The 27,686-nt window shown below is 43.6% G+C and overlaps 1 protein-coding gene across 3 annotated transcripts in view; it reads left to right on the forward strand.

Moving 5' to 3' along the window:
• The window catches only part of afap1l2 (actin filament associated protein 1-like 2), a 144,537-nt gene that overhangs the window by 97,535 nt on the left and 19,316 nt on the right, over window positions 1-27,686 (forward strand). For 2 of the 3 annotated variants that reach the window (XR_004204457.1, XM_031799315.1), the window contains exons 10-15: window positions 1,162-1,266; window positions 6,182-6,393; window positions 8,081-8,226; window positions 8,426-8,540; window positions 23,877-24,134; window positions 24,423-24,777. Coding sequence is in view for 2 of the 3 variants with exons in the window: in XM_031799315.1 (XP_031655175.1) it covers window positions 1,162-1,266; window positions 6,182-6,393; window positions 8,081-8,226; window positions 8,426-8,540; window positions 23,877-24,134; window positions 24,423-24,777 (1,191 nt within the window). In the remaining variant the exon portion in view is untranslated. The remainder of the gene's footprint in view (window positions 1-1,161; window positions 1,267-6,181; window positions 6,394-8,080; window positions 8,227-8,425; window positions 8,541-23,876; window positions 24,135-24,422; window positions 24,778-27,686) is intronic. The other variant, XM_031799316.1, reaches the window with a different exon arrangement.

The raw sequence follows: 27,686 nt of genomic DNA on the forward strand, positions 1-27,686 counted from the left end.
ATGTACTTTACTCGCGTAAAAAGGTTAGATGTAAACCTGATTAAAGTAGCTAAGTACTTTCTTGAGCCAATCGATTTTGGGAGATTGACGATTATGAATATATAAATATACTCTTGTAATGATCTTAACACAATTTACAGTGTAGCATGCATATTTTGTCTAGTACATGCTGAACAGTAGGTGACATTTTTTGTAAGAGTAACTCTTCAGTTATGTTTCACTCGAGGTGTTATCATAAGTTTTACTTTTGAGTTACCGGAAAAATTCAATTAAAAACAGTCTCAAATAGCCGGCTGTCACTTTTAATAGCCGGTCAACCGGACACGTTTCAGCAAATAAACACCTGTTATAAATAATCTTAGGGTCTAAATTAATTGCTTATGAGGTTACCATAAATTACCATCGTTTTTTAAATGAGGTTTATTGTTTGATTTGCTAAATTAAATAATTCAGTGATTCAAACAAATTATGGCAATCATCCATTTTTATCACCAATATGAAAATGCTAGCCATTGGCTTCTAACAGCTGATAACTGCTAGCTAATGGCAAGCACAAAAACAGTCAACTTCAGGAGTACAATTGTCTGATCGCCCTATAGTGGCCAAAGTATGAAAATGCACTGCCTTAGAGGAGAATAATTATTCTGTCAAGGAAAAGTTATTTTTTTTATTGTTTTAGTAGAGGCAATAATAACACGTTAGGGCAGGAAATGAAGAAATGTATTAACATCCTGGAAGTGAACGTTGGAATTAAACAATTACCTATGTGAATGAAACACCTGGCTCAAATAGAAGCCTGTCTCTCAGTGCCTGTTGTGTTCAGTGATTTAAGCAAATAAATGCCCGGGCTATTAATTTAAGTTTTACGTTATGTTTCCATGATTAGACTGAGGACAACACAGTAACTGTCACTACTAGGGGTTTAAAGTCCAGGAATTTTAGAATGGTCCATTTCTAATTGGTTGTTATTGGTTACAGTCACCTTAGTAAGTGATTTGAGAGAATATAGCAGTCTTGTGGATGAATTTGCATCACTCCCATTAACATAAATCCAACCACATAATGTAATGCTCTGCTTAACCTTGTTCTTGATTGTTTACAGAAGTAATCGCTTGTTGGGTCTCTTGGTTTAGAACCTTTTTCTGCCTTCATCCTTTACAGTGAAGAAGAAATACAGTGCAGGTCTGAAGTTCAGTAACTTAATGAACATTGGCAAGAAGAAGACCTCTTCCTTAGACAGTCCGGAGAAATGTGTCGACACCTCAGGTGAGTGGAGATGGCCTCCAGAGCTAGGCAAATCAGCCATTACCCTGTTAACATACAGTACAGCCAAAGTCACTGGAAAGGATTCAAACAAACCGCAATGCAGTGCGATGTCTGCACATTGCGGTTTGTTTGAATCCAGACCTCTCTTTTTCACTTTCTTTTTCTTGTCTCCTTATTCACCTGCTCTTTGTCTCTGTCATTCCGTCTTCTCTATCTGGTCTTCACTTTCCTTTCCCCTCCTTCTTTCCTTTCAGTTTGTTGGCATGAAATGACATTTTACCAGGGGTTGCTGAAGATATCGTAGGATGGGCTCAATGTAATGGCTGCAAAGAAAGTAATGGAACGGTATCAAACACATGGAAACCATGTCTTTTATGTGTTTGATACACTTTCATCTATTCTATTCCAGTGATTACGATGACCCCATCCTCCTATACCTCTACCCGCCAGCCTCCTCTAAATCTTACATGGTCAAAGCAAACAAGAGGCCCGTTTGCAACCAAGACGCAGAACTTAACACGCAGCTGTGTATAAGCGCTGGATTTCTTAAAACACTACTAACATGCATGTTAAAACAAAATTGTTTGTGACTGAAATCCCAGACTAAACCAGCAGATCGGTTGATCTCATGTTGTTACCGTGTCAAGCGAGTCTGATACCAGACAGCTGTGTCTAGGTTCTCTACTCCTGCCCCACAAAAAAGTATTGACCTATCGGTAACATTGAAAATCGCAAGGCTGGCAATTCATAATAAATACTTATTGTATTTTCATACAAACATTTCATCTTGAATTTCAACTTAATTAGAATATAATTTGTGTCATTTCAAATACTTTTATCAGACTATGATTTAATGAAAACAGAGATATCAACTGAATCTTGATTGTCTGTTTATGGTTAAAAAATGTAGATGTGGACAGTTCAGAGAGATTTATTTTTCAACCCTTGATAAGAAATTACAATACCATATTAAGACAAGTTGTTATTAATGTATTACATTAATTGGAAATGAAAAAGTAAGTACACCAATATGAGTTTTCCATTCATAAAAATGTGCAAGGTAAATTGCCATCGTAGATGTGCCGTGGTTGTAACGTAGACGCTGGGAGTTGGGGCGTAAGTCCAGGTGGTGAGTTTAATTATAAACTAAACATGGAACAATACAAGAAACAAGAGTAGGGACATGAAACAACATCAATACTGCCAGGGAGGAATCAGACTTGTGGAGGTCTACAATTCTTTTTCTTAGGTCTTGGCTGATTTCTTTTGGTTTTCCCATGATGTCAAGCAAAGAGGCACTGAGTTTGAAGGTAGGCCTTGAAACACATCCACAGGTACACCTTCAGTTGACTCAAATGATGTCAATTCGCCTATTAGAAGCTTCTAAAGCAATTGCATAATTTTCTGGAATTTTCCAAGCTGTTTAAAGGCAAAGTCAACTTAGTGTATGTACACTTCTGACCCACTGGAATTGTGATACAGTGTATTATATGTGAAATAATCTGTCTGTAAACAATTGTTGGAAAAAGTGCTTGTGTCATGCACAAAGTAGATGTCCTAACCGTCTTGCCATAACTGTAGTTTGTTAACAAGAAATTTGTGGAGTGGTTGAAAAATACGTTTTAATGACTCCAATCTAAGTGTATGTAAACTTCTGACTTCAACTGTAGATAACTCTCTCTTAAACTTCTCAAAGAGTAGGTTTTATTTGTACCAATGATAATATCCACCAGAGCTGGAAAGTATATTGAAAAGGTTGGCAGCAACCAGGACTTAAAGTCACCACATCAGCTTTACAGAGTGGTAATACATTGGCCAATAGTGGTGGCAATTGAGATCAGCTTTGCTTTGTGATCTTAGCGCGTGTTGACGGTTTAACGATGATATGGTGACCAATGCTGGTTGCAATAGGCCCTTAAGAACTTATTATTTTATTTATTTTATTTCACCTTTATTTAACCAGGTAGGCTAGTTGAGAACAAGTTCTCATTTGCAACTGCGACCTGGCCAAGATAAAGCATAGCAGTGTGAGCATACAACAAAGAGTTACACATGGAGTAAACAATTAACAAGTCAATAACACAGTAGAAAACGAAGGGGGGGTCTATATACAATGTGTGCAAAAGGCATGAGGAGGTAGGCAAATAATTACAATTTTGCAGATTAACACTGGAGTGATAAAAGATCAGATGGTCATGTACAGGTAGAGATATTGGTGTGCAGAAGAGCAGAAAAGTAAATAAATAAAAACAGTACGGGGATGAGGTAGGTGAAAAGGGTGGGCTATTTACCAATAGACTATGTACAGCTGCAGCGATCGGTTAGCTGCTCAGATAGCTGATGTTTGAAGTTGGTGAGGGAGATAAAAGTCTCCAACTTCAGCGATTTTTGCAATTCGTTCCAGTCACAGGCAGCAGAGTACTGGAACGAAAGGCGGCCAAATGAGGTGTTGGCTTTAGGGATGATCAGTGAGATACACCTGCTGGAGCGCGTGCTACGGATGGGTGTTGCCATCGTGACCAGTGAGCTGAGATAAGGCGGAGCTTTACCTAGCATAGACTTGTAGATGACCTGGAGCCAGTGGGTCTGGCGACGAATATGTAGCGAGGGCCAGCCGACTAGAGCATACAAGTCGCAGTGGTGGGTAGTATAAGGTGCTTTAGTGACAAAACGGATGGCACTGTGATAGACTGCATCCAGTTTGCTGAGTAGAGTGTTGGAAGCCATTTTGTAGATGACATCGCCGAAGTCGAGGATCGGTAGGATAGTCAGTTTTACTAGGGTAAGCTTGGCGGCTTGAGTGAAGGAGGCTTTGTTGCGGAATAGAAAGCCGACTCTTGATTTGATTTTCGATTGGAGATGTTTGATATGAGTCTGGAAGGAGAGTTTGCAGTCTAGCCAGACACCTAGGTACTTATAGACGTCCACATATTCTAGGTCGGAACCATCCAGGGTGGTGATGCTAGTCGGGCATGCAGGTGCAGGCAGCGACCGGTTGAAAAGCATGCATTTGGTTTTACTAGCGTTTAAGAGCAGTTGGAGGCCACGGAAGGAGTGTTGTATGGCATTGAAGCTTGTTTGGAGGTTAGATAGCACAGTGTCCAAAGACGGGCCGAAAGTATATAGAATGGTGTCGTCTGCGTAGAGGTGGATCAGGGAATCGCCCGCAGCAAGAGCAACATCATTGTTAAATGTATTATGACGGAAAGGAAAGTATAATATACAATGAATGATCACAATTAGTTGTACAGTCATAGCCAAAGGTTTTGAGAATGACACAAATATTAATTTCCACACAGTTTGCTGCTTCAGTGTCTTTAGATATTTTTGTCAGATGTTACTATGTAATACTGAAGTATAATTACAAGCATTTCATACGTGTCAAAGGCTTTTATTGACAATTACATGAAGTTGATGCAAAGAGTCAATATTTGCAGTGTTGACCCTTCTTTTTCAAGACCTCTGCAATCCACCCTGGCATGCTGTCAATTAACTTATGGGCCACATCCTGATGGCAGCCCATTCTTGCATAATCAATGCTTGGAGTTTGTCAGAATTTGTGGGTTTTTGTTTGTCCACCCGCCTCTTGAGGATTGACCACAAGTTCTCAATGGGATTAAGGTCTGGGGAGTTTCCCTGCCATGGACCCAAAATATTGATGTTCCTGGATGGTTGGGAGAAGTTGCTCTCGGAGGATGTGTTGGTACCATTCTTTATTCATGGCTGTGTTCTTAGGCAAAATTGTGAGTGAGCCCACTCTCTTGGCTGAGAAGCAACCCCACACATGAATGGTGTCAGGATGCTTTACTCTTGGCACGACACAGGACTGATGGTAGCGCTCACCATCTCCGGACAAGCTTTTTTTCCCAGATGCCCCAAACAATCGGAAAGGGGATTCATCAGAGAAAATGACTTTACCCCAGTCCTCAGCAATCCAATCCCTGTACCTTTTGCAGAATATCAGTCTGTCCCTGATGTTTTTCCTGGAGAGAAGTGGCTTCTTTGCTGCCCTTCTTAACACCAGGCCATCCTCCAAAAGTCTCCGCCTCACTGTGCGTGCAGATGTACTCACACCTGCCTGCTGCAGTTCCTGAGCAAGCTCTGTACTGGTGGTGCCCCAATCCCACAGCTGAATCAACTTTAGGAGATGGTCCTGGTGCTTGCTGGACTTTCTTGGGCGCCCTGAAGCCTTCTTCACAACAATTGAACCGCTCTCCTTTAAGTTCTTGATGATCCGATAAATGGTTGATTTTTTTGCACCACCAGGTACAATCTTACTGGCAGCAATATCCTTGCCTGTGAAGCCCTTTTTGTGCAAAGCAATGATGACGGCGCATGTTTCCTTGCAGGTAACCATGGTTGACAGAGGAAGAACAATGATTCCAAACACCACCCTCCTTTTGAAGCTTCCAGTCTGTTATTCGAACTCAATCAGCATGACCGAGTGATCTCCAGCCTTGTCCTCGTCAACACTCACACCTGTGTTAACGAGAGAATCACTGACATGATGTTAGCTGTTCCTTTTGTGGCAAGGCTGAAATGCAGGGGAAATGTTTTTGGGGATTCAGTTAATTTGCATGGCAAAGAGGGACTTTGCAATTAATTGCAATTTATCTGATCACCCTTCATAACATTCTGGAGTATATGCAAATTGCCATCATACAAACTGGGGCAGCAGACTTTGAAAATTAATATTTGTGTCATTTTCAAAACTTGGCCATGACTGTACAGTACAGTAATTACAGGGATAACAAATTCTCTCTTTCACCATTTCTTTCTCACAATCTCCCCCCTCTCTCTGTCCCTCACCACACAATAATTCAATGTATTTAAATTCAGTAGACTTAATTGATATGTCAACAAGTTAACCTTACATTGACAAAGTAAACATATAACAATATGGTCTCTCTCTCAGGTTACCTCAACGTGCTGGTTAACAGTCATTGGAGGAGCCACTGGTGTCTGATAAAAAATGGGCAGCTGTGGTTTTACCAGGACAAGGGCAAGACTAAAGTGGCCCAGCAGCCTGTGCCTCTGGAGGGATGCATGGTCTTGCCAGACCCCAGCCCTGAGCACCTCTACTCCTTCCGGATCCAGATGGATGGGGCACAGCTAGCCACACTAGAGGTAGGAGGGGGAGGTAGGCAGGCATGGGGGAAGGTAGGCGCTATAGAAAGAAAGTAGAGACCTTATTGATCCAAACTTGGGAAAATGTTGTATCAGTTATCACCATAAAAAAGACCCGTACCAATGAAAACGCATGCTCAAAAACACATACGAACTCACGTAAGTCATTGCATGTTAAATTGCATGTTGTACCATTCCATATAAGCATTAATTCTACGGAAATCATTAATCAAGAAAGCTCTTGTAAAAGCCCTTTACTAAGTCCCTAGTACAGCAGGAGCTGACCTCACATGAGAACCTGGCCCCTGTCCCTCTCCGAAAATCTTACTGAGAACAGTCCGCATTTTGGAAACGCACGCACGCACGCACGCCACACACACACCAACCCCACCCGCCAGACACACGGCGCCTAGTGCATAAAACACATACTAGCATTCCTAACACTGAGACTGTGCTGACGGTATAGTGCTCCTCCCAAGAACACTAAACACTTCAATTGTACTGTCTGACACACACTACAAATTCTGGCCCAGAGGAGTAAAGGGGAGGTGTGTGTGGGTTGGTTGGTTCTTCTATCCTTGTTGGGACTTAAAATCCCCCAAAATCCCCACAAGGATAGTAAAACAAGGAAAATTCTCCCTTGTGGGGACATCACCATGACCCCAAGAGGACAGGCTATTTTAAGCTTAAGGGTCAGGTTAAGGGATATGGGTTAGGAAAAATAGGATTTTGAATGGAAATACATTCTAGGTCCCCACAAGGATAGAAGAACATGACACGTGTGCTTGCGTGTGTGTTTTTGTTTAACTATCCTTTTGGGTACCAGAATTCCTCACAAGGATAGTATTTTAGGCTTGGAGGTTAGGTTTAGAATTGGGGTTAGGGTTAGGTATAGTTTTAGGGTTAGGGGTTACAGTTAAGGTTAGGTTAGGGTTAGGGGTTAAGAAAAATTGGATTTTGGATGGGAATCAATTATTTGCTACCCACAAGGATAGCAAAACAAAACTGTGTGTATGTGTAGGGGAGGTAGTGGATGTACTGGGATTTGTGAGCAAGAGGAACTCCCCTTTTTTTATTTAAGCTTCAGCACCAGCCTGCTTTGGGGCTCCCAAGTGGCGTGGCGGTCTAAGGCACTGCATCTCAGTGCTAGAGGCTTCACTACAGACCCTGGTTTGATTCCAGGCTGTATCACAACCGGCCGTGATTGGGAGTCCCATAGGGCGGTGCACAATTGGCCCAGCGTCGTCCGGGTTAAGGTTTGGCCCGCCATTGTAAATAAGAATTTGTTCTTAACTGACTTGCCTAGTTGAATAATGGTTAAATAAAAAAAAATTGTGCTGTTATGGTCAATGAAATTCCTTTTTTAGTTTTATTTAATGGACTTTAAAAACTCCAATGAAAATATGTGCTGCAGAATATTCATAATTAACTAATTTCCTGGGAATGGATTTTATATTTATTTTGGGTGATCTTCAGACTAAAGCCTTGACATGACTGCCACCTGTTGGTTCATCTACGTATTTTTTATGTTATAATCAAGGCTGTGTTTGCAAAAGGCTGTGTTTTCAAAATGCTCTCTGCTCCTCTCCTCTTTCCTGTCCTCTCCCTCTCCTCTTCTGTCCTTACCGCTCCCATCTCTCCTCCCCTCTTCCCTTGTTCTCTCCTCTATGCCGCTTTCCACTCCCAGGCCAAGTCGTCAGCTGATATGGGTCACTGGCTGGGTCTTCTGCTATCTCAAACTGGGACTAAGACAGACCCTGAAGAACTCACCTATGACTATGTCAACTCTGAGAGGATCTCCAGCATAGTCAATGCAGCCAAGACCTCCTTGTAGTTAGTTAATTCATCACAGTGTTTGTGTGTGTGTGTGTGTGTGTGTGTGTGTGTGTGTGTGTGTGTGTGTGTGTGTGTGTGTGTGTGTGTGTGTGTGTGTGTGTGTGTGTGTGTGTGTGTGTGTGTGTGTGTGTGTGGTTATCTGTACAGGACTGTGTGAGAGAGAGCTTATACAGTAATATGTGTGTGTATTCTTCAGTCTGATGCAGGGGAGGTACTCAGAGCCTAGCACCTATAAAGACAGTCTTTCCTCGGCTCCCCATGGTTCAGATGACATTTATGACGATGTGGCTTCTATAGAGGGCGAACTAGAGGTGAGCTCACCACATCAATACAACAACAACAAATTCAAGAGTATTAATTCAGCCACGTACACACAGTTTATACCACTGATGCACAACCCATTTGACACAACAGCACAATGTCTGCCCAGAAAAGGTCACACAGCGTTCGTGAGACACACAGCACAATGGTTGTGCAAACATTTGTGTGCAGACAAACTCACCATTGTATGACAGAAATATCTGTGTCCAATGCGTTGTACATCAGTTGTATAACCTGAGTGTGTATGGGGTGTGTATAACTTAGTTTGTATATAGCTTCTTGCTCTTTCAGGTTGTACTCTAGTTTGGAGTGCAGAGAGCTAATGGAAACATAATGTATCTCTGAGTGTGTTGATACGTGCTACATTTGCTCACAGCAAATTGGCCAGTGTTAACTAGTGTTGATTTTTTAGTGTAACATTTCTGGTGTTGATTCAAATCAAATGTTATTAGTCACATGCTCCGAATACAGTACAGTGAAATGCTTACTTATGGGCCCCTAACCAACAATGCAGTTTTTTTTAAACGGATCAAGAATAAGAAATAAAAGTAACTAGTAATTAAAGAGCAGCAGTAAAATAACAATAGCGAGACTATATACAGGGGGGTACCGGTACAGAGTCAATGTGCAGGTCACCAGTTAGTTGAGGTAATATGTACATGTAGGTAGAGTTATTAAAGTGACTATGCATAGATGATGATAACAACAGAGAGTAGCAGCGGTGGGGGGGGGGCAATGCAAATAGTCTGTGTAGCCATTTTATTAGGTGTTCAGGAGTCTTATGGCATGGGGGTAGAAGCTGTTTAGAAGCCTCTTGGACCTAGACCTGGCGCTCCGGTACCGCTTTCTGTGTGGTAGCAGAGAAAAGGGTGGCTGGGGTCTTTGACAATTTTTACGGCCTTCCTCTGACACCGCCTGGTGTAGAGGTCCTGGATGGCAGGAAGCTTGGCACCAGTGATGTACTGGCGGAGCATGTCTCCGGAGTATCGCATATTAATCCTGCTGTAGAATTCATTGCGGCAAGCAGGTCAAACGAACGATTAAAATGAACGGGTCACTAAGAAAAATGTATCATGACTCTCGAGTCAGTAAAAGGAGTTGTTCAAAAATAACGAATTGTTCACAATCTGCACATCACTAATATCTTAGTCTTCCCAACCTGGAAGTCATTCTGAATGCAAGTTGTGGGTGAAATTAAATTCAAAATGTTGGATATCCCCACACTGGCTGGATTACAATAGGAATTACACATCACTTTGTAAGTCATTATAATGTGAGTTTCAAGCCTGAAAACCATGAGTTTCAGGCCACTGTATTAGGGTAAAACTCAGCCCTCAGAATCAAATCAAATCAAAGTTTATTTGTCATGTGCGCCGAATACAACAGGTGTAGACCTTACAGTGAAATGCTTACTTACAGGCTCTAACCAATAGTGCAAAAAAGGTATTATTAGGTGAACAATGGGTGAGTAAAGAAATAAACAACAGTAAAAAGACAGGCTATATACAGTAGCGAGGCTATAAAAGTAATGAGGCTACATACAGACACCGGTTATTCAGGCTAATTGAGGTAGTATGTACATGCATATATGGTTAAAGTGACTATGCATATATGATGAACAGAGTGTAGCAGTAGCGTAAAAGAGAGGTTGGCGGGTGGTGGGTGGCGGGACACAATGCAGATAGCCCGGTTAGCCAATTTGCAGGAGCACTGGTTGGTCGATATGGTTCAAGTGACTATGCATATATGATAAACAGAGAGTAGCAGCAGTGTAAAAAGCGGAGTTGAGGGGGGGCACACAATGCAAATAGTCTGGGTAGCCACCAGTATAGACACTGGGCCAGTGTTAAATTTAAAGGAAAATTTCACTTCGGCTCTTTCTCTGTGTTCATTAATATGTTTTTAACATACGAGATCAGTAATGTAGAGTATGTAAACATTATATTAAGTGGCATTGTTTAAAGTGGCTATTGATACATTTTTACATACATTTCCATCAATTCCCTTATTAAAGAGGCTGGAGTTGAGTCAGTTTGTTGGCAGCAACCACTCAATGTTAGTGGTGGCTGTTTAACAATTTGATGTCCATGAGATAGAAGCTGTTTTTCAGTCTCTTGGTCCCTGCTTTGATGCACCTGTTCTGACCTCGCCTTCTGGATGATGGCGGGGTGAACAGGCAGTGGCTCGGGTGGTTGTTGTCCTTGATGATCTTTATGGCCTTCTTGTGACATCGGGTGGTGTAGGTGTCCTGGAGGGCAGGTAGTTTGCCCCCGGTCATGCGTTGTGCAGACCTCACTACCCTCTGGAGAGCCTTACGGTTGTGGGCGGAGCAGTTGCCGTACCAGGCGGTGATACAGCCCGACAGGATGCTCTCGATTGTGCATCTGTAGAAGTTTGTGAGTGCTTCTGGTGACAAGCCGAACTTCTTCAGCCGCCTGAGGTTGAAGAGGCGCTGCTGCGCCTTCTTCACAACGCTGTCTGTATGGGTGGACCAATTCAGTTTGTCCGTGATGTGTATGCCGAGGAACTTAAAACTGTCCACCTTCTCCACCACTGTACCGTCGATGTGGATAGGGGGGTGCTCCCTCTGCTGTTTCCTGAAGTCCACAATCATCTCCTTTGGTTTGTTGACGTTGTGAGGTTATTTTCCTGGCACCACACTCCGAGGGCCCTCACCTCCTCCCTGTAGGCAGTCTCGTCGTAGTTGGTAATCAAGCCTACCACTGTAGTGTCGTCCGCAAACTTGATGATTGAGTTGGAGGCGTGCGTGGCCACGCAGTCGTGGGTGAACAGGGAGTACAGGAGAGGGCTCAGAACGCACCCTTGTGGGGCCCCAGTGTTGAGAATCAGCGAGGTGGAGATGTTTTACCTACCCTCACCACCTGGGGGGCAGCCCGTCAGGAAGTCCAGTACCCAGTTGCACAGGGCGGGGTCGAGACCCAGGGTCTCGAGCTTGATGACGAGTTTGGAGGGTACTATGGTATTGAATGCTGAGCTATAGTCAATAAACAGCATTCTTACATAGTTATTCGTCTTGTCCAAATGGGATAGGGCAGTGTGCAGAGTGATGGCGATTGCATCGTTTGTGGATCTATTGGGGTGGTAAGCAAATTGAAGTTGGTCTAGGGTGGCGGTTAGGGTAGAGTGATATGATCCTTGACTAGTCTCTCAAAGCAATTCATGATGACAGAGGTGAGTGCTACGGGTGATAGTCATTAAGTTCAGTTACCTTTGCCTTCTTGGGTACAGGAACAATGGTGCCCTCTTGAAGCATGTGGGGACAGCAGACGGGATAGGGAAAGATTGAACATGCCTTTAAACACACCAGCCAGCTGGTGAGAGCATGCTCTTAGAAAGGGCCAAGGGATGCCGTCTGAACCGGCAGCCTAGCTAGGATTATAACATTTAAATGTTTTATTCACGTCTACCACGGAGAAAGAGAGCCCACAGTCCTTGGTTGCGGGCCGCGTCGGTGGCACTGTGTTATCCTGAAAGCGTGCAAAGAATGTATTTAGCCTGTCCAGAAGCAAGACGTTGTTGTCCGCGATGTGGCTGGTTTTCCATTTGTAGTCTGTGATTGTCTGTAGTCCTTGCCACATGTCTTGAGCCGTTGAATTGCAACTTCACCATCTCTATACTGATGTTTCACTTGTTTCATTGCCTTGCGGAGTGAATAACTACACTGTTTATATTCTGCCATATTACCAGTCGCCTTTCCATTGTATAACCTGTCTAGCGCTAGCGGAACCCCCTCGCCAACAGCCAATAAAATTGCAGGGCTCCAAATACAAATCAACAGAAATCTCATAAATCAAATTTCTCAAACATACAAGTATTAGGCACCATTTTAAAGATAAAATTCTCGTTAATCCAGCCACCGTGTCTGATTTCAAAAAAGAAAGAAAGCTCCACAAACGATTATGTTAGGTCACCACCAACTCACAGAAAAACCCAGCCATTTACCCAGCCGAAGAGAGGAGTCACAAAAGCACAAATACAGATAAAATGAATCACTAACCTTTGATGATCTTCATCAGATGACACTCATAGGACTTCGTGTTACACAATACATGTATGTTTTGTTTGGTAAAGTTCATATTTATATCCAAAAATCGTATTTTACATTGGCGTGTTAGATTCAGTAAATCCAAAACATGCAGTGATATTTCAGAGCCACATGAATTCACATAAATACTCATAATAAATGTTGATGATAATACAGCTATTATACATGAAACTTTAGATACACTTCTCCTTAATGCAACCGCTGTGTCAGATTTGTTAAAAACTGAGAACGGCGCTCAGAGCCCAAACCAGCCAGAGAAATATCCGCCATGTTGGGTAGTCAACATTATTCATAAAAAGCATTATAAATATTCACTTACTTTTGATGATCATCATCAAAATGCACTCCCAGAAATCGCAGTTGCACAATAAATGCTTGTTTTGTTCGATAATGTCCATCATTTATGTCAAATAGCTTCTTTTGTTAGGGCGTTTGGTAAACAATCCAAAAGCGCGATCTGGTCCATTCGGACGAAACATTCAAAAAGTTATATTACAGATCGAAGAAACTTGCCAAACTAAGTATAGAATCAATCTTTAGGATGTTTTTATCATAAAAGTTCAATAATGTTCCAACCGGAGAATTCCTTGGTCTGTAGAATTGCACTGGAACGAGAGCAACCTCTCAAGTGAAAGCGCATGACTGAGATCGAGGCTGTAGGCAGGCCCCTTAGTAAAACATCTCCCATCTGGCCCCCCTTCACATGAGCAGCCTGAAACCACGTTCTAAAGACGGCTGACATCTAGTGGAAGTCTTAGGAAGTGAAAAAATTACCCATATCCCACTGTGTACTCGATAGGGGTGAGTTCAAAAACTACAAACCTCAGATTTCTCACTTCCTGTTTGGATTTTTTCTCAGGTTTTTGCCTGCCATATGAGTTATGTTATACTCACAGACATCATTCAAACAGTTTTAGAAACTCCAGAGTGTTTTCTATCCAATGCTAATAATAATATGCATATATTAGCAACTGGGACTGAGTAGGAGGCAGTTCACTCTGGGCACGCTATTCATCCAAAAGTGAAAATGCTGCCAGCCATCCCAAACAAGTTAATGTGGTGGTTCCCACTTTCAGTTTTGCGCGAATGCTACCATCTATCCATGATTTCTGGTTATGGTAGGTTTTAATAGTCATAATGGGTACTACATCTCCTGCACACTTCCTTCTGAACTCAGTCACCGTATCTGTGTATGGATCTAGATTTTTTTCACACGCTACCCGGAACATATCCTTGTGATTAAAATAATCCTGATGCCTGGATTCCGATTGGTCAGACCAGTGTTGAATAGGATGAAACACGGGCACTTCCTGTTTGAGTTTCTGCCTATAGGACGGGAGGAGCAAGATGGCGTCGTGGTCAGATTAGCCGAAAGTAGGGCGGGGGAGGGCCTTGTAAGCATCCCGGAAGTTTGAATAGCAATGGTTGAGAGTCTTAGTAGCGCGAGTAGGACAGTCAATTTCAGCAGCCTAGTCCTCAGGTTTGCTTTATTAAAATCCTCAGCTACAGTAAATGCAGCCTCAGGATATGTGGTTTCCAGTTTGCATAAAGTACAGTGTTGTTCTTTGAGGGCTGTCAAGGTTTCTGCTTGAGGTGAGATGTAAACGGCCGTGGCGATGACGGAGGAGAATTCTCTTGGAAGATAATATGGTCTGCATTTAATTGTGAGGTTGTCACATTCTGACCTTTATTTCCTTTGTTTTGTCGTTATTTAGTATGGTCAGGGCGTGAGTTGGGATGGGCAGTCTATGTTTGTTTTTCTATGATTTTGGGATTTCTATGTTTCGGCCTAGTATGGTTCTTAATCAGAGGCAGGTGTCGTTAGTTGTCTCTGATTGAGAATCATACTTAGGTAGCCTGGGTTTCACTGTTTATTTGTGGGTGTTTGTTTCCGTGTCTGTGTTTTTCACCACACGGTACTGTTTCGGTTTTCGTTCGTTTCACGTTTATTGTTTTTGTATTCATAATGTTCAGTTTATGTTTTTTAAATAAACAATCATGGACGCTGCGCACCTTTATTTAACCAGGTAGGCTAGTTGAGAACAAGTTCTCATTTGCAACTGCGACCTGGCCAAGATAAAGCATAGCAGTGTGAACAGACAACACAGAGTTACACATGGAGTAAACAATTAACAAGTCAATAACACAGTAGAAAAAATAAAATAAAAAGGGGAGTCTATATACATTGTGTGCAAAAGGCATGAGGAGGTAGGCAAATAATTAAAATTTTGCAGATTAACACTGGAGTGATAAATGATCAGATGGTCATGTACAGGTAGAGATATTGGTGTGCAAAAGAGCAGAAAAGTAAATAAATATAAACAGTATGAGGATGAGGTAGGTAAAATTGAGTGGGCTAATTACCGATAGACTATGTACAGCTGCAGCGATCGGTTAGCTGCTCAGATAGCAGATGTTTGAAGTTGGTGAGGGAGATAAGTCTCCAACTTCAGTGATTTTTACAATTCGTTCCAGTCACAGGCAGCAGAGAACTGTAACGAAAGGCGGCCAAATGAGGTGTTGGCTTTAGGGATGATCAGTGAGAGACACCTGCTGGAGCGCGTGCTACGGGTGGGTGTTGCCATCGTGACCAGTGAACTGAGATAAGGCGGAGCTTTACCTAGCATGGACTTGTAGATGACCTGGAGCCAGTGGGTCTGACAACGAATATGTAGCGAGGGCCAGCCAACTAGAGCATACAGGTCGCAGTGGTGGGTGGTATAAGGTGCTTTTGTAACAAAATGGATGGCACTGTGATTAACTGCATCCAGTTTGCTGAGTAGAGTATTGGAAGCTATTTTGTGGATGACATCGCCGAAGTCGTGGATCGGTAGGATAGTCAGTTTTACTAGGGTAAGTTTGGTGGCGTGAGTGAAGGAGGCTTTGTTGCGGAATAGAAAGCTGACCCTAGATTTGAATTTAGATTGGAGATGTTTGATATGAGTCTGGAAGGAGAGTTTACAGTCTAGCCAGACACCTAGGTACTTATAGTTGTCCACATATTCTAGGTCGGAACCATCCAGGGTGGTGATGCTAGTCGGGCGTGCGGGTGCAGGCAGCGAACGGTTGAAAAGCATGCATTTGGTTTTACTAGCGTTTAAGAGCAGTTAGAGGCCACGGAAGGAGTGTTGTATGGCATTGAAGCTCGTTTGGAGGTTAGATAGCACAGTGTCCAAGGACGGGCCGGAAGTATACAGAATGGTGTCGTCTGCGTAGAGGTGGATCAGGGAATCACCTGATCCAAGAGCAAGAGCAACATCATTGATATATACAGAGAAAAGAGTCGGCCCGAGAATTGAACCCTGTGGCACCCCCATAGAGACTGCCAGAGGACCGGACAGCATGCCCTCCGATTTGACACACTGAACTCTGTCTGCAAAGTAGTTGGTGAACCAGGCAAGGCAGTCATCAGAAAAACCGAGGCTACTGAGTCTGCCGATAAGAATATGGTGATTGACAGAGTCGAAAGCCTTGGCAAGGTCGATGAAGACGGCTGCACAGTACTGTCTTTTATCGATGGCGGTTATGATATCGTTTAGTACCTTGAGCGTGGCTGAGGTGCACCCATGACCGGCTCGGAAACCAGATTGCACAGCGGAGAAGGTACAGTGACCTGTTTATTGACTTGGCTTTCGAAGACCTTAGATAGGCAAGGCAGGATGGATATAGGTCTGTAACAGTTTGGGTCCGGGGTGTCTCCCCCTTTGAAGAGGGGGATGACTGCGGCAGCTTTCCAATCCTTGGGGATCTCAGATGATATGAAAGAAAGGTTGGACAGGCTGGTAATAGGGGTTGCGACAATGGCGGTGGATAGTTTGAGGGTCCAGATTGTCAAGCCCAGCTGATTTGTACGGGTCCAGGTTTTGCAGCTCTTTCAGAACATCTGCTATCTGGATTTGGGTAAAAGAGAACCTGGAGAGGCTTGGGCGAGTAGCTGCGGGGGGGGGGGGCTGTTGGCCGAGGTTGGAGTAGCCAGGAGGAAGGCATGGCCAGCCGTTGAGAAATGCTTGTTGAAGTTTTCGATAATCATGGATTTATCGGTGGTGACCGTGTTACCTATCCTCAGTGCAGTGGGCAGCTGGGAGGAGGTGCTCTTGTTCTCCATGGACTTTACAGTGTCCCAGAACCTTTTGGAGTTAGAGCTACAGGATGCACATTTCTGCCTGAAGAAGCTGGCCTTTGCTTTCCTGACTGACTGCGTGTATTGGTTCCTGACTTCTCTGAACAGTTGCATATCACAGGGAATATTCGATGCTATTGCAGTCCGCCACAGGATGTTTTTGTGCTGGTCGAGGGCAGTCAGGTCACAATCAATTTTCCATCTTGCAACTCCCGCTCGAGCGTGGTAGTCTTGCCGTCCCAAGTTTGTTTCTGCACCAGTTTTCCGTTCTCAAAGGTCATCAGAGTCTTGGTTTTCCTGTCATCTGCAGTCATCTCGTCGAATTCTTCATTCAATTTAAACTTGGCCTCTGTAGTTTTGAAAGTTCTCTGGGATTTCATTGATATTACACAGGTCTGGAGTGAACCAAGGACTATATCTGTTCTTAGTTCTGCATTTTTTGAACGGAGCATGCTTATCTAAAATGGTGAGGAAGTTACTTTTAAAGAATGACCAGGCATCCTCAACTGACCGGATGAGGTCAATATCCTTCCAGGATACCCGGGCCAGGTCGATTAGAAAGGCCTGCTCACAGAAGTGTTTTAGGGAGCGTTTGACAGTGATGAGGGGTGGTCGTTTGACTGCGGATCCGTTGCGGATACAGGCAACGAGGCAGTGATCGCTGAGATCCTGGTTGAAGACAGCGGAGGTGTATTTGGAGGGCCAGTTGGTCAGGATGATGTCTATGAGGGTGCCCTTGTTTTCAGATTTAGGGTTGTACCTGGTGGGTTCCTTGATGATTTGTGTGAGATTGAGGGCATCTAGCTTAGATTGTAGGACTGCCGGGGTGTTAAGCATATCCCAGTTTAGGTCACCTAACAGAACAAACTCTGAAGCTAGATGGGGGGCGATCAATTCACAAATGGTGTCCAGGGCACAGCTGGGAGCTGAGGGGGGTCGGTAGCAGCGGCAACAGTGAGAGACTTATTTCTGGAGAGAGTACGTTTTTAAATTAGTAGTTCGAACTGTTTGGGTATGGACCTGGAAAGTATGACATTACTTTGCAAGCTATCTCTGCAGTAAACTGCAACTCCTCCCCCTTTGGCAGTTCTATCTTGACGGAAAATGTTATAGTTGGGTATGGAAATCTCAGAATTTCTGGTGGCCTTCCTGAGCCAGGATTCAGACACGGCAAGGACATCAGGGTTAGCAGAGTGTGCTAAAGCAGTGAGTAAAACAAACTTAGGGAGGAGGCTTCTGATGTTGACATGCATGAAACCAAGGCTTTTTGGATCACAGAAGTCAACAAATGAGGGTGCCTGGGGACATGCAGGGCCTGGGTTTATCTCCACATCACCTGCGGAACAGAGGAGGTGTAGTATGAGGGTGCGGCTAAAGGCTATCAAAACTGGTCGCCTAGAGCGTTGGGGACAAAGAATAAAAGGAGCAGATTTCTGGGCATGGTAGAATATATTCAGGGAATAATGCGCAGACAGGGGTATGGTGGGGTGCGGGTACAGCGGAGGTAAGCCCAGGAACTGGGTGGTTGTAATGGTTGTAATGGGTGAGGTCACCACATGTGTGGGAGGTGGGACAAAGGAGGTATCAGGGGTATGAAGAGTGGAACTAGGGGCAATGATAACTAACCTGAACAACAGTATACAAGGCATATTGACATTTGAGAGAGACATACAGCGAGGCATACAGTAATCACAGGTGTTGATTGGGGGAGCTAGCTAAAACAGTAAGTGAGACAACAACAGCTAATCAGCTAGCACAACAACAGCATGTAAAATGGCGTTGACTAGGCAGAGAGGGTCGGATTAACTACACACAGAGCCTGAGTGCGGCTGGGGCCGACAGATAAAACATAAACAAACAGAATGGAGTACCGTGATTAATGGACAGTCCAGCAGGCATCAGCTATGTAGCCAAGTGATCACAGTGTCCAGGGGGCAGCGGTGGATGGGACAGGGAAGCTAGACTGGCGAGTATTATCCAGGCTAAATAAAATTGGCTGGCTGTGCAGAAGGTAAAAGCCGCTAGCAGTGGCTAACAATGACTAAATAGCTTGTAGCTAGTTAGCTGGTTAGCTTCTGGAGGTTCTTGAATGTGTTCTAAAAATTTTAAATAATAGCGATTCCGTATCACATTGGGTGAGGCAGGTTACCGGAAGGTATAATCGAATTAAAAATCAAAAAGAGATTGGTCCTCTCGCTTCTCCTCCTCAGACGAAGAGGAGGAGGAAAACCCTTACAGAGGTCTTCTAGGTCGGGTGAAGAAAATTACTTGAGTTCCTGTATGTTCCTATAATTGCACCATGAGTCATTAATCACGAGAGATATTTATTCCTGTCTGTGCGATGTACTGAGAATCGTGCTGGCTTTACTGACTCCGACAGAGTATCCCGAGAGAGCCATGATTCCATTAAACAAAGTGTGTTTCAGGCCCCGATGTCTCTCTGGGAAGGAATCCTTGCTCTAAGGTCATCAACTTTATTAACCAAAGACTGAACATTTAGCGAGTAATATACTCGGAGGCAGTGGGTGGTGTGCGCACCTCCTAAGTCGAACCAGCAGGCCGCCTCGAGTGCCTCTCCTCCGCCGGCGATGTTTTTTGTTGGCCTCTGGAGTAAGTTCTATTGCACTGGGGAGAGTGTACAAAGGATCTGCTCCAGGGAATTCGTATTCCTGGTCGTAATGCTGGTTATTCTGGTGAGTTACCGCCACTAGTATCCAATAGTTTTTCCCAGCTGTATGTAATGACACAAAACATTTCCTGAGTTAATAATGTTAAAAATAGTACATAAAAAAACAAAATGCTGCAATGCTGACATCTTCATCTGCGTCATGTTATCAGTGTGCGTGTGTGTAGTGATGTCAGTGTAAGTATGTGTGAGTGTGTAGGTAGTGTCCAGTGTGTGTGCATAGAGTCAGTGCAAGAGAGTTAGTACGAAACCTGTTCAATGCAGTTAGCCATTTGATTAGCTATTTAGCATACTTATGGCTTGGGGGTAGAAGCTGTTCAGGGTCCTGGTAGTTCCAGACTTGGTGCACTGGTACCACTTGCCTTGCGGTAGCAGAGAGAATAGTCTATGACTTGGGTGGCTGGAGTCTTTTACATTTTTTGGGGCCTTCCTCTGACACTGCTGGATGACCACCCTCTGTAGCGCCTTACGGTCTGGTGCCTTGCAGTAAGCAATGATGCAGCCAGTTAAGATGCTCTCTGTACCGGTACCCCCTGTATATAGCCTCACTACTGTTATTTTACTGCTGATCTTGAATGATTTGTTATTAAAAAAAAATTACTTAACACTTATTTTTCTTAACTGCGTTGTTGGTTAAGTGCTTGTAAGTAAACATTTCACTGTAAGGTGAAGCCTGTCGTAGTCGGCCCATGTGACAAATCAAATTTGATTTGATTTATAACTTTATGAGGATCTGAGGGCCCATGCAAAAAATAAAAAACCTCCAGTGGGGGTAGAGGCGCTGACGTGCCCTCTTCATGGTGTGGACCATGTTACTTCCTTAGTGATGTGAACACAGAGGAACTTAAAGATCTCGACCTGCTCCACTACAGCCTCATCAATGTGGATAGGGGCATGTTCGCCCCTCCATTTCCTGTAGTTCACGATCAGCTCCTTTGTCTTGCTGATGTTGAGGGAGATGTTGTTGTCCTGGCACCACACTGCCAGTCTCAGACCTCCACCCTATAGGCTGCCTCATCATCGGTGATCAGTCCTACCACCGTTGTGTCGGCAGAAAACTTGATGATGGTGTTGGAGTCGTGCACGGTTATGCAGTCATGGGTTAACAGCTGTTTCCCAAAACCATTGTTATTAACGTTGCTTTTGAAAATGCTCGGAATCTAACGTCTGCCTCAGACTTCTGGTAGAACAACTAAGTCAGTCGTTAGATGCTTTATACACAGAAGATCTCCGCTAATATGAGTCACATGGTTTATCCATTCTCTGTGACAACCGATAACTTCAGAAGAAAGTTGACAACAAACACAAAGTTGCCAATGTCTTTGCAATTGATACAAACAAGTGACTTGTAAAAATGTGCTTCAAATGATAACTGAGATGACTGCATTAAAATATAAACAGTAGGCTGTAGGCCTATTTTAATCATAAATACATTTCATGTTCAAATGAGTTATATTTTGCTACTTGTAGGCTACTGTCCGTAATTTGTCTCAATTAATTTCATGATGTGTAGTCTATCTAAGAGCTGATCCGTCGTCAGTATTATGAAATAATTATATTGTTGAGGTAAAATTTGAGTGGAGAAGGCTGATCCGAGAGCAGCGCTTCATTTATATCAACTAGCGTGTTTCAGGGGAAGGGAGTGTATCTGAGCACCATCAGCTAGGACTTGACATTGGTCAATCAAATCTCCCCATTCCTGCTCAATTTTGCATGCCTTCTCAAAACAGCTACAACTGTCTATACATTTGCACATCAAGTCCTTTCTTGAGTTGGGCTCGGGGATGGAACAACAGTTGAACATCTGAGCTTGTGGTTGTTTGTGGGGGTAGGGTTGGGTGTGTGTACGTACGTAGTCGGAAGTTTACATACACTTAGCTTGGAGTCGTTTTTCAACCACTCCACAAATGTCTTGTTAACAAACTATAGTTTTGACAGTTGGTTAGGACATCTACTTTGTGTTTACAGACAGAATATTTCACTTATAATTCACTGTTTCACAATTCCAGTGGGTCAGAAGTTTACATACACTAAGTTGACTGTGACTTTAAACAGCTTGGAAAATTCCAGAAAGTTATGTCATGGATTTAGAAGCTTCTGACAGGCTAATTGACATCATTTGAATCAATTGGAGGTGTACCTGTGGATGTATTTCAAGGCCTACCTTCAAACTCAGTGCCTCTTTGCTTGACATCATGGGCAAATCAAAAGAAATCAGCCAAGACCTCAGCAAAGAATTGTAGACCTCCACAAGTCTGGTTCATCCTTGGGAGCAATTTCCAAATGCCTGACGGTACCACATTCATCTGTACAAACAACAGCACGCAAGTATGAACACCATGGGACCACGTCATACCGCTCAGGAAGGAGCCGCGTTCTGTCTCCTAGAGGTGAACGTACTTTGGTGCCGAAAAGTCAAATCAATCCCAGAACAACATCAAAGGACCTTGTGAAGATGCTGGAGGAAACGGGTACAAAGTATCTATATCCACAGTAAAACGAGTCCTATATCGACATAACCTGAAATTCCGCTGAGCAAGGAAGAAGCCACTGCTCCAAAACCGCCATAAAAAAAGCCAGACTATGGTTTGCAACAGCATATGGAGACAAAGATTGTACTTTTTGGAGAAATGTCCTCTGGTCTGATGAAACAAACATAGAACTGTTTGGCCATGATGACCATCGTTATTTTGGGAGGAAAAAGGGGGAGGCTTGCAAGCCGAAGAGCACCATCCCTACCATGAAGCACGGGGGTGGCAGCATCATGTTGTGGGGGAGCTTTACTGCAGGATGAACTGGTGCACTTCACAAATTAGATGGCATCATGAGGAAGAAAATTATGTGGATATATTGAAGCAACATCTCAAGACATCAGTCAGGAAGTTAAAGCTTGGTCGCAAATGGGTCTTCCAAATGGACAATGACCCAAGCATACTTCCAAAGTTGAGGCAAAATTGCTTAAGGACAACAAAGTCAAGATACTGGAGTGGCCATCTCAAAGCCCTGACTTCAATCCCATAGAAAATTTGTGGGCAAAATTGAATTGAAAAAGTGTGCAAGCAAGGAGGCCTACAAACGTGACTCAGTTACACCAGCTCTGTCAGGAGGAATGGGCCAAAATTCGCCCAACTTATTGTGGAAGGTTACCAGAAATGTTTGACGCAAGTTCAACAATTTAAAGGCAATTCTACCAAATACAAATTGAGTGTATGTAATGTATGTATGTTCTGACCCACTGGGAATGTGATGAAAGAAATAAAAGCTGAAATAAATGTCTCTCTACTATTATTCTGACATTTCACATTCTTAAAATAAAGTGGTGATCCTAACTGACCTAAGACGGGGAATTTTTACTCTGATTAAATGTAAAGAATTGTGAAAAATGTATCCTGCATACTGCTATGAAAATTCACCTCATTCTCCAGAGCAAGTACACTTTTTATTGGATACACGCCATGTCTACTGATTTGCTATATTGACAGACTAATTTACAGTGTTATTGAAACATGGTTACTTGCCAACAAGTAAGTTGAAATGATGCACCAACTCCCTGCGTCATCTGTTTTAGCAGTAATATTGTAGCTAGTTACTTCCAAATACATTTCATGAATATCAGAATGAATTGATGCAGTATTTGAAGTCCTCATGATTGTTTTCTGATGCAGCTTGAATCATTTAGTCACTTGTCATAGACTAAAAAATATTATATAAAAGATTTGATCAAACTCCATTATATACATACTAGCTAGCTCAATTTTCCTAGCTTGACTTGTAGTGGTCCTTGCAAGCCCTGTTATGGCCGAATCAAATAAATTGTACTGTACTGAACAACACTGCTTCATGTAAAAAGAGTGCTTTTTACAGAAAAAAACAAAAACCTCTCAAGCATGCTTCTCATCAATCAGTCTTCATGAATCATCAGAATCAGCCATTTTAATTATTTGATCATCTTGGATAGACAGTGCATGGTAAAATTGCTCCCATGAACCTGTAGAAACGAGTACCACCTCAGTTTAGCCCGCCTTTGAGGGTAGGAACACATTTGTAGAAGGAAGAAGGGCTCCCGTCAGGCTGTAGTCTTTACAAAGCCATGTAAAATTTGTCAACCTAGATATCCTGCAATGTTGTGGCAGACAGGAACATCGTTGAGACAAGTTCAATGGCTCTATTGAACAAGGATAACCATATATACTCGCTGCTAGAATGATTGTGCAATCGGTGAAACACAAAGGCCACAAAAATTGCTACACAACATGACTCCATTAATTTTGGGATCAGACAGTAGGTTCAATCAATCGCTGAGTCACTGGTTGATCTCTCTCGGCGCGAGAATTAGAAAATGCAACTTTGGTGCATAATTATGTCTGAAACATCTCTCATCACTCATAATTATGTAGGGAGACTGGAAAAGCAGTATCTCAGTGCTGTGTTTTCCTCTGTTTCTGCCATGACAGGATGCAGAGGAGAGCAATCTTCTGGATGATCAGGAGAGCAGTGGTCAATGTCGTCAAGACAGCACTGGACCGTGTGGTCAAGATGGCGATGTGGTGGTGGTGGACAGTGCAGGGCAGGACGCAGCAGACAGGGTTTACTTGGACCTCATTCCTGTACGATCGTTCCTGCACACGTCCTGTGGCATAGGGTCCCCAAACAAAGAACCCCCCCACTCTTCACCCGCCCCCACTGAGGAGCAGCAGGACCTCCCTAGCCAGGTATGGAACCAAATCATTCAGGATCTAAACCCAAGGCTAATATGGTATCCATTGTAATCATGTAAGAATGTCTAAATTATATCTTAGGTCAATTCAGTGAGCATCCATTCATTATCTGAATTGAATTAAGCTTAACCCTGATTTTAATACAAAGGTTTGAACAATACCATTGTTTAGTATCTTGTGCTATACATAATATTGGTATGGATGTTGTTAGAATAAAATGAGAAATTTCTTTACATTTAGATAACATAATTCATTAAATGTAATGCATATCTACATTCCTAGGTTGATTCTAGCATCATATCCGAATCAGAGCTTCCACCATCCCACAATGGAGTGGAACCCACTGCTAACACCAACAGACCTGAGCAGGAGCGCCCCCTGTCTCCCAGCCCTCTACAGCCCTATGCCCAGGCTCAAAAGATCTCTCTCCTCAGCCAAGACATCCAGAAAAGGGCCAGTCCAGGCATACAGCACCCCCAGGCCCCTAGTACAATTACCCTTAACACACAGCCCCCCAAAACCCCTCAGAGTCCTGCAGCTACCACTCTTGCATTCAGCCTTCCCCCTCACAGTCCCCAACCTCTCAGAGGCCGGAGTGCCAGCAGTGGAGACCAAAGGACCAAAGTCTTATCCACAGGTGAGAAATGAACCACAGACACAGAGGATATTGGAGAGCTATGTAATTGAACAGTCACTCTAATCAAGTAGAAACTTTTTACACAGAGTGAATGGAAACCGGCACACTATAAATATATCTACTTGTTTATCCTATCCAAGATGGCGTAGCAGTTGGACGTGTGTTTGTCTTGTACCGTGTAAATAGTCTGTAAATAGTCTGTTTCTTCATTTTTTTCGTATATATTTTAATCTCACTTTCCATCTACGAACTAAATATACTTTCCTGCAACCCGCCTCACCCAATGTGGTACGGATCTGCTATATTTATACTTTAGAACTGGAACCTCCATCAGCAGCTAGCCAGCTAACTAGCTATTAGTCATTGTTAGCCACTGCTAGCGGTCTTCACCTTTAGCTCGGACACCAGCCAGCTTTAGCTCGGTCAATACCTGCCAGTCTGCACAGAGCGATATCAACCCAGAGCATATCAGACTACTTTTCTGTACCACATCACTGGATTCCTGGTGCAAGCTCTAGACCATTACGTATCATCGCAGCTAGCTAGCTGCAACCGAGTGGATATTGTTGGCTAACGCCTCTGTCCCGACGCAAGCACCAGTTAGCCTTGAGCTTGCTTCGAGCTAGGCCCATCTCCTGGCTAGCCGACGAAGTATACCAGCTAATTTATGGGCTACAACACCTATTTTGTCAATTGGCCTGGACCCTTTATTGTCGACACGGATCCCCGCCGATCCAGCTGAACTGCTGGACTGTTCACTAACACGGTATCTCATTTTGTTTATCTGTCGGCCCCAGCCTCGACCTCAGGTCCTGTGTGTACCTACCTGACCCTCTCTGCCCATTCATCGCCATTTACCCGTTGTTGTCTTAGCTCCCGATCAACACCTGAGATTGCTTTTATGCCTCTCTCTAATGTCAATATGCCTTGTCTACTGCTGTTTCGGTTAGTTCTTATTGTTTTATTTCACTGTAGAGCCCCCAGTCCCGCTCAACATGCCTTAGATAGCTATTTTGTCCCAGCCCCAGACATGCGGAGACCTCACCTGGCTTAACCGGTGCCTCCAGAGATGCAATCTCTCTCATCGTCACTCAATGGCTAGGTTTACCTCCACTATACTCACATCCTACCATACACTTGTTTGTACATTATGCCCTGAATCTATTCTACCTCGCCCAGAAAATTGCTCCTTTTATTCTAGACAACCAGTTCTTGTAGCCTTTAGCCGTACCTTTATCCTACCCCTCCTCTGTTCCTCTGGTGATGTAGAGGTTAACCCAGGCCCTGTAGCCCCCAGTACTACACATATTCCCCAGGCGCTCTCATTTATTGACATCTGTAACCGTAAAAGCCTTGGTTTCATTCATGTTAACATCAGAAGCCTCCTCCCTAAGTTTGTTTTATTCACTGCTTTAGCACACTCCGCAAACCCGGATGTGCTAGCCGTGTCTGAATCCTGGCTTAGGAAAGACACCAAAAATTCAAAAATTTCCATCCCCATCGGCGGAGTTGAAATCTACTGCAAAGAGCATGCAGAGTTTTATCATACTATCCAGGTCTGTGCCCAAACAGTTGACCTCATCCCGTCAGGAGAGGATGCTTGGTTATTCTTTAAAGGTGCTTTCCTCACCATCTTAAATGAGCATGCCCCATTCAAAAAATGTAGAAATAAGAACAGGTGTAGCCCTTGATTCACTCCAGACTTGACTGCCCTCGACCAGCACAAAAACATCCAGTGGCGTACTGCATTAGCATCGAATAGCCCCCGCGATATGCTACTTTTCAGGGAAGTCAGGAACAAATATACACAGTCTGTCAGTAAAGCAAAGGCTAGCTTTTTCAAACAGAAATTTGCATCCTGTAGCACTAATTCCAAAACGTTTTGGGACACTGTAAAGTCCATGGAGAATAAGAGCACCTCCTCTCAGCTGCCCGCTGCACTGAGGCTAGGAAACACCGTCACCACCGATAAATCTACAATAATCAAGAATTTCAATTAGCATATTTCTACGACTGGCCATGCTTTCCACCTGGCTACCCCTACCCCGGCTAACAGCTGTGCACCTCCCGCAGCAACCCCCCCCCCCCACACACACACACTTCAACTTCACCCAAATCCAGATAGCTAATGTTCTGAAAGAGCTGCAAAATCTGGACACCTACAAATCAGCTGGGCTAGACAATCTGGACCCTCTCTTTCTAAAATGATCTGCAGAAATTGTTGCAACCCCTATTACTAGCCTGTTCAACCTCTCTTTCATGTAGTCTAAGATCCCTAAAGATTGGAAAGCTGACACTCTAGACCCAAACTGTTACAGACCTATATCCATCCTGCCCTGCCTTTCTAAAGTATTCGAAAGCCAAGTTAACAAACAGATCACCGACCATTTCGAATCCCACCGTACCATCTCCACTATGCAATCTGGTTTCCAAGCTGGTCATGGATGCACCTCAGCCACGCTGAAGTCCTAAACAATATCATAACCGCCATCGATAAAAGATAATAGTTAGTGTGCAGCCGTCTTCATCAAACTGGCCAAAGATTTTGACTCAGTCAATCACCGCATTCTTATCGGCAGACTCAATAGCGTTGGTTTCTCAAATTACTGCCTTACCTGGTTCACCAACTACTTCTCAGATAGAGTTCAGTGTGTCATATCGGAGGTTCTGTTGTCCGGACCTCTGGCAGTCTCTATGGGGGTACCACAGGGTTAAATTCTCGGGCCGACTCTTTTCTCTGTATATTTCAATGATGTCTCTCGCTGCTGGTGATTCTCTGATCCACCTCTACACAGACGACACTATTCTGTATACATCTGGCCCTTCTTTGGACACCGTGTTAACAAACCTCCAAATGAGTTTCAATGCCATACAACACTCCTTCCGTGGCCTCCAACTGCTCTTAAATT

Source organism: Oncorhynchus kisutch, linkage group LG20 (genome assembly GCF_002021735.2).
Source record: "Oncorhynchus kisutch isolate 150728-3 linkage group LG20, Okis_V2, whole genome shotgun sequence".
Lineage (NCBI taxonomy): Eukaryota > Metazoa > Chordata > Actinopteri > Salmoniformes > Salmonidae > Oncorhynchus > Oncorhynchus kisutch.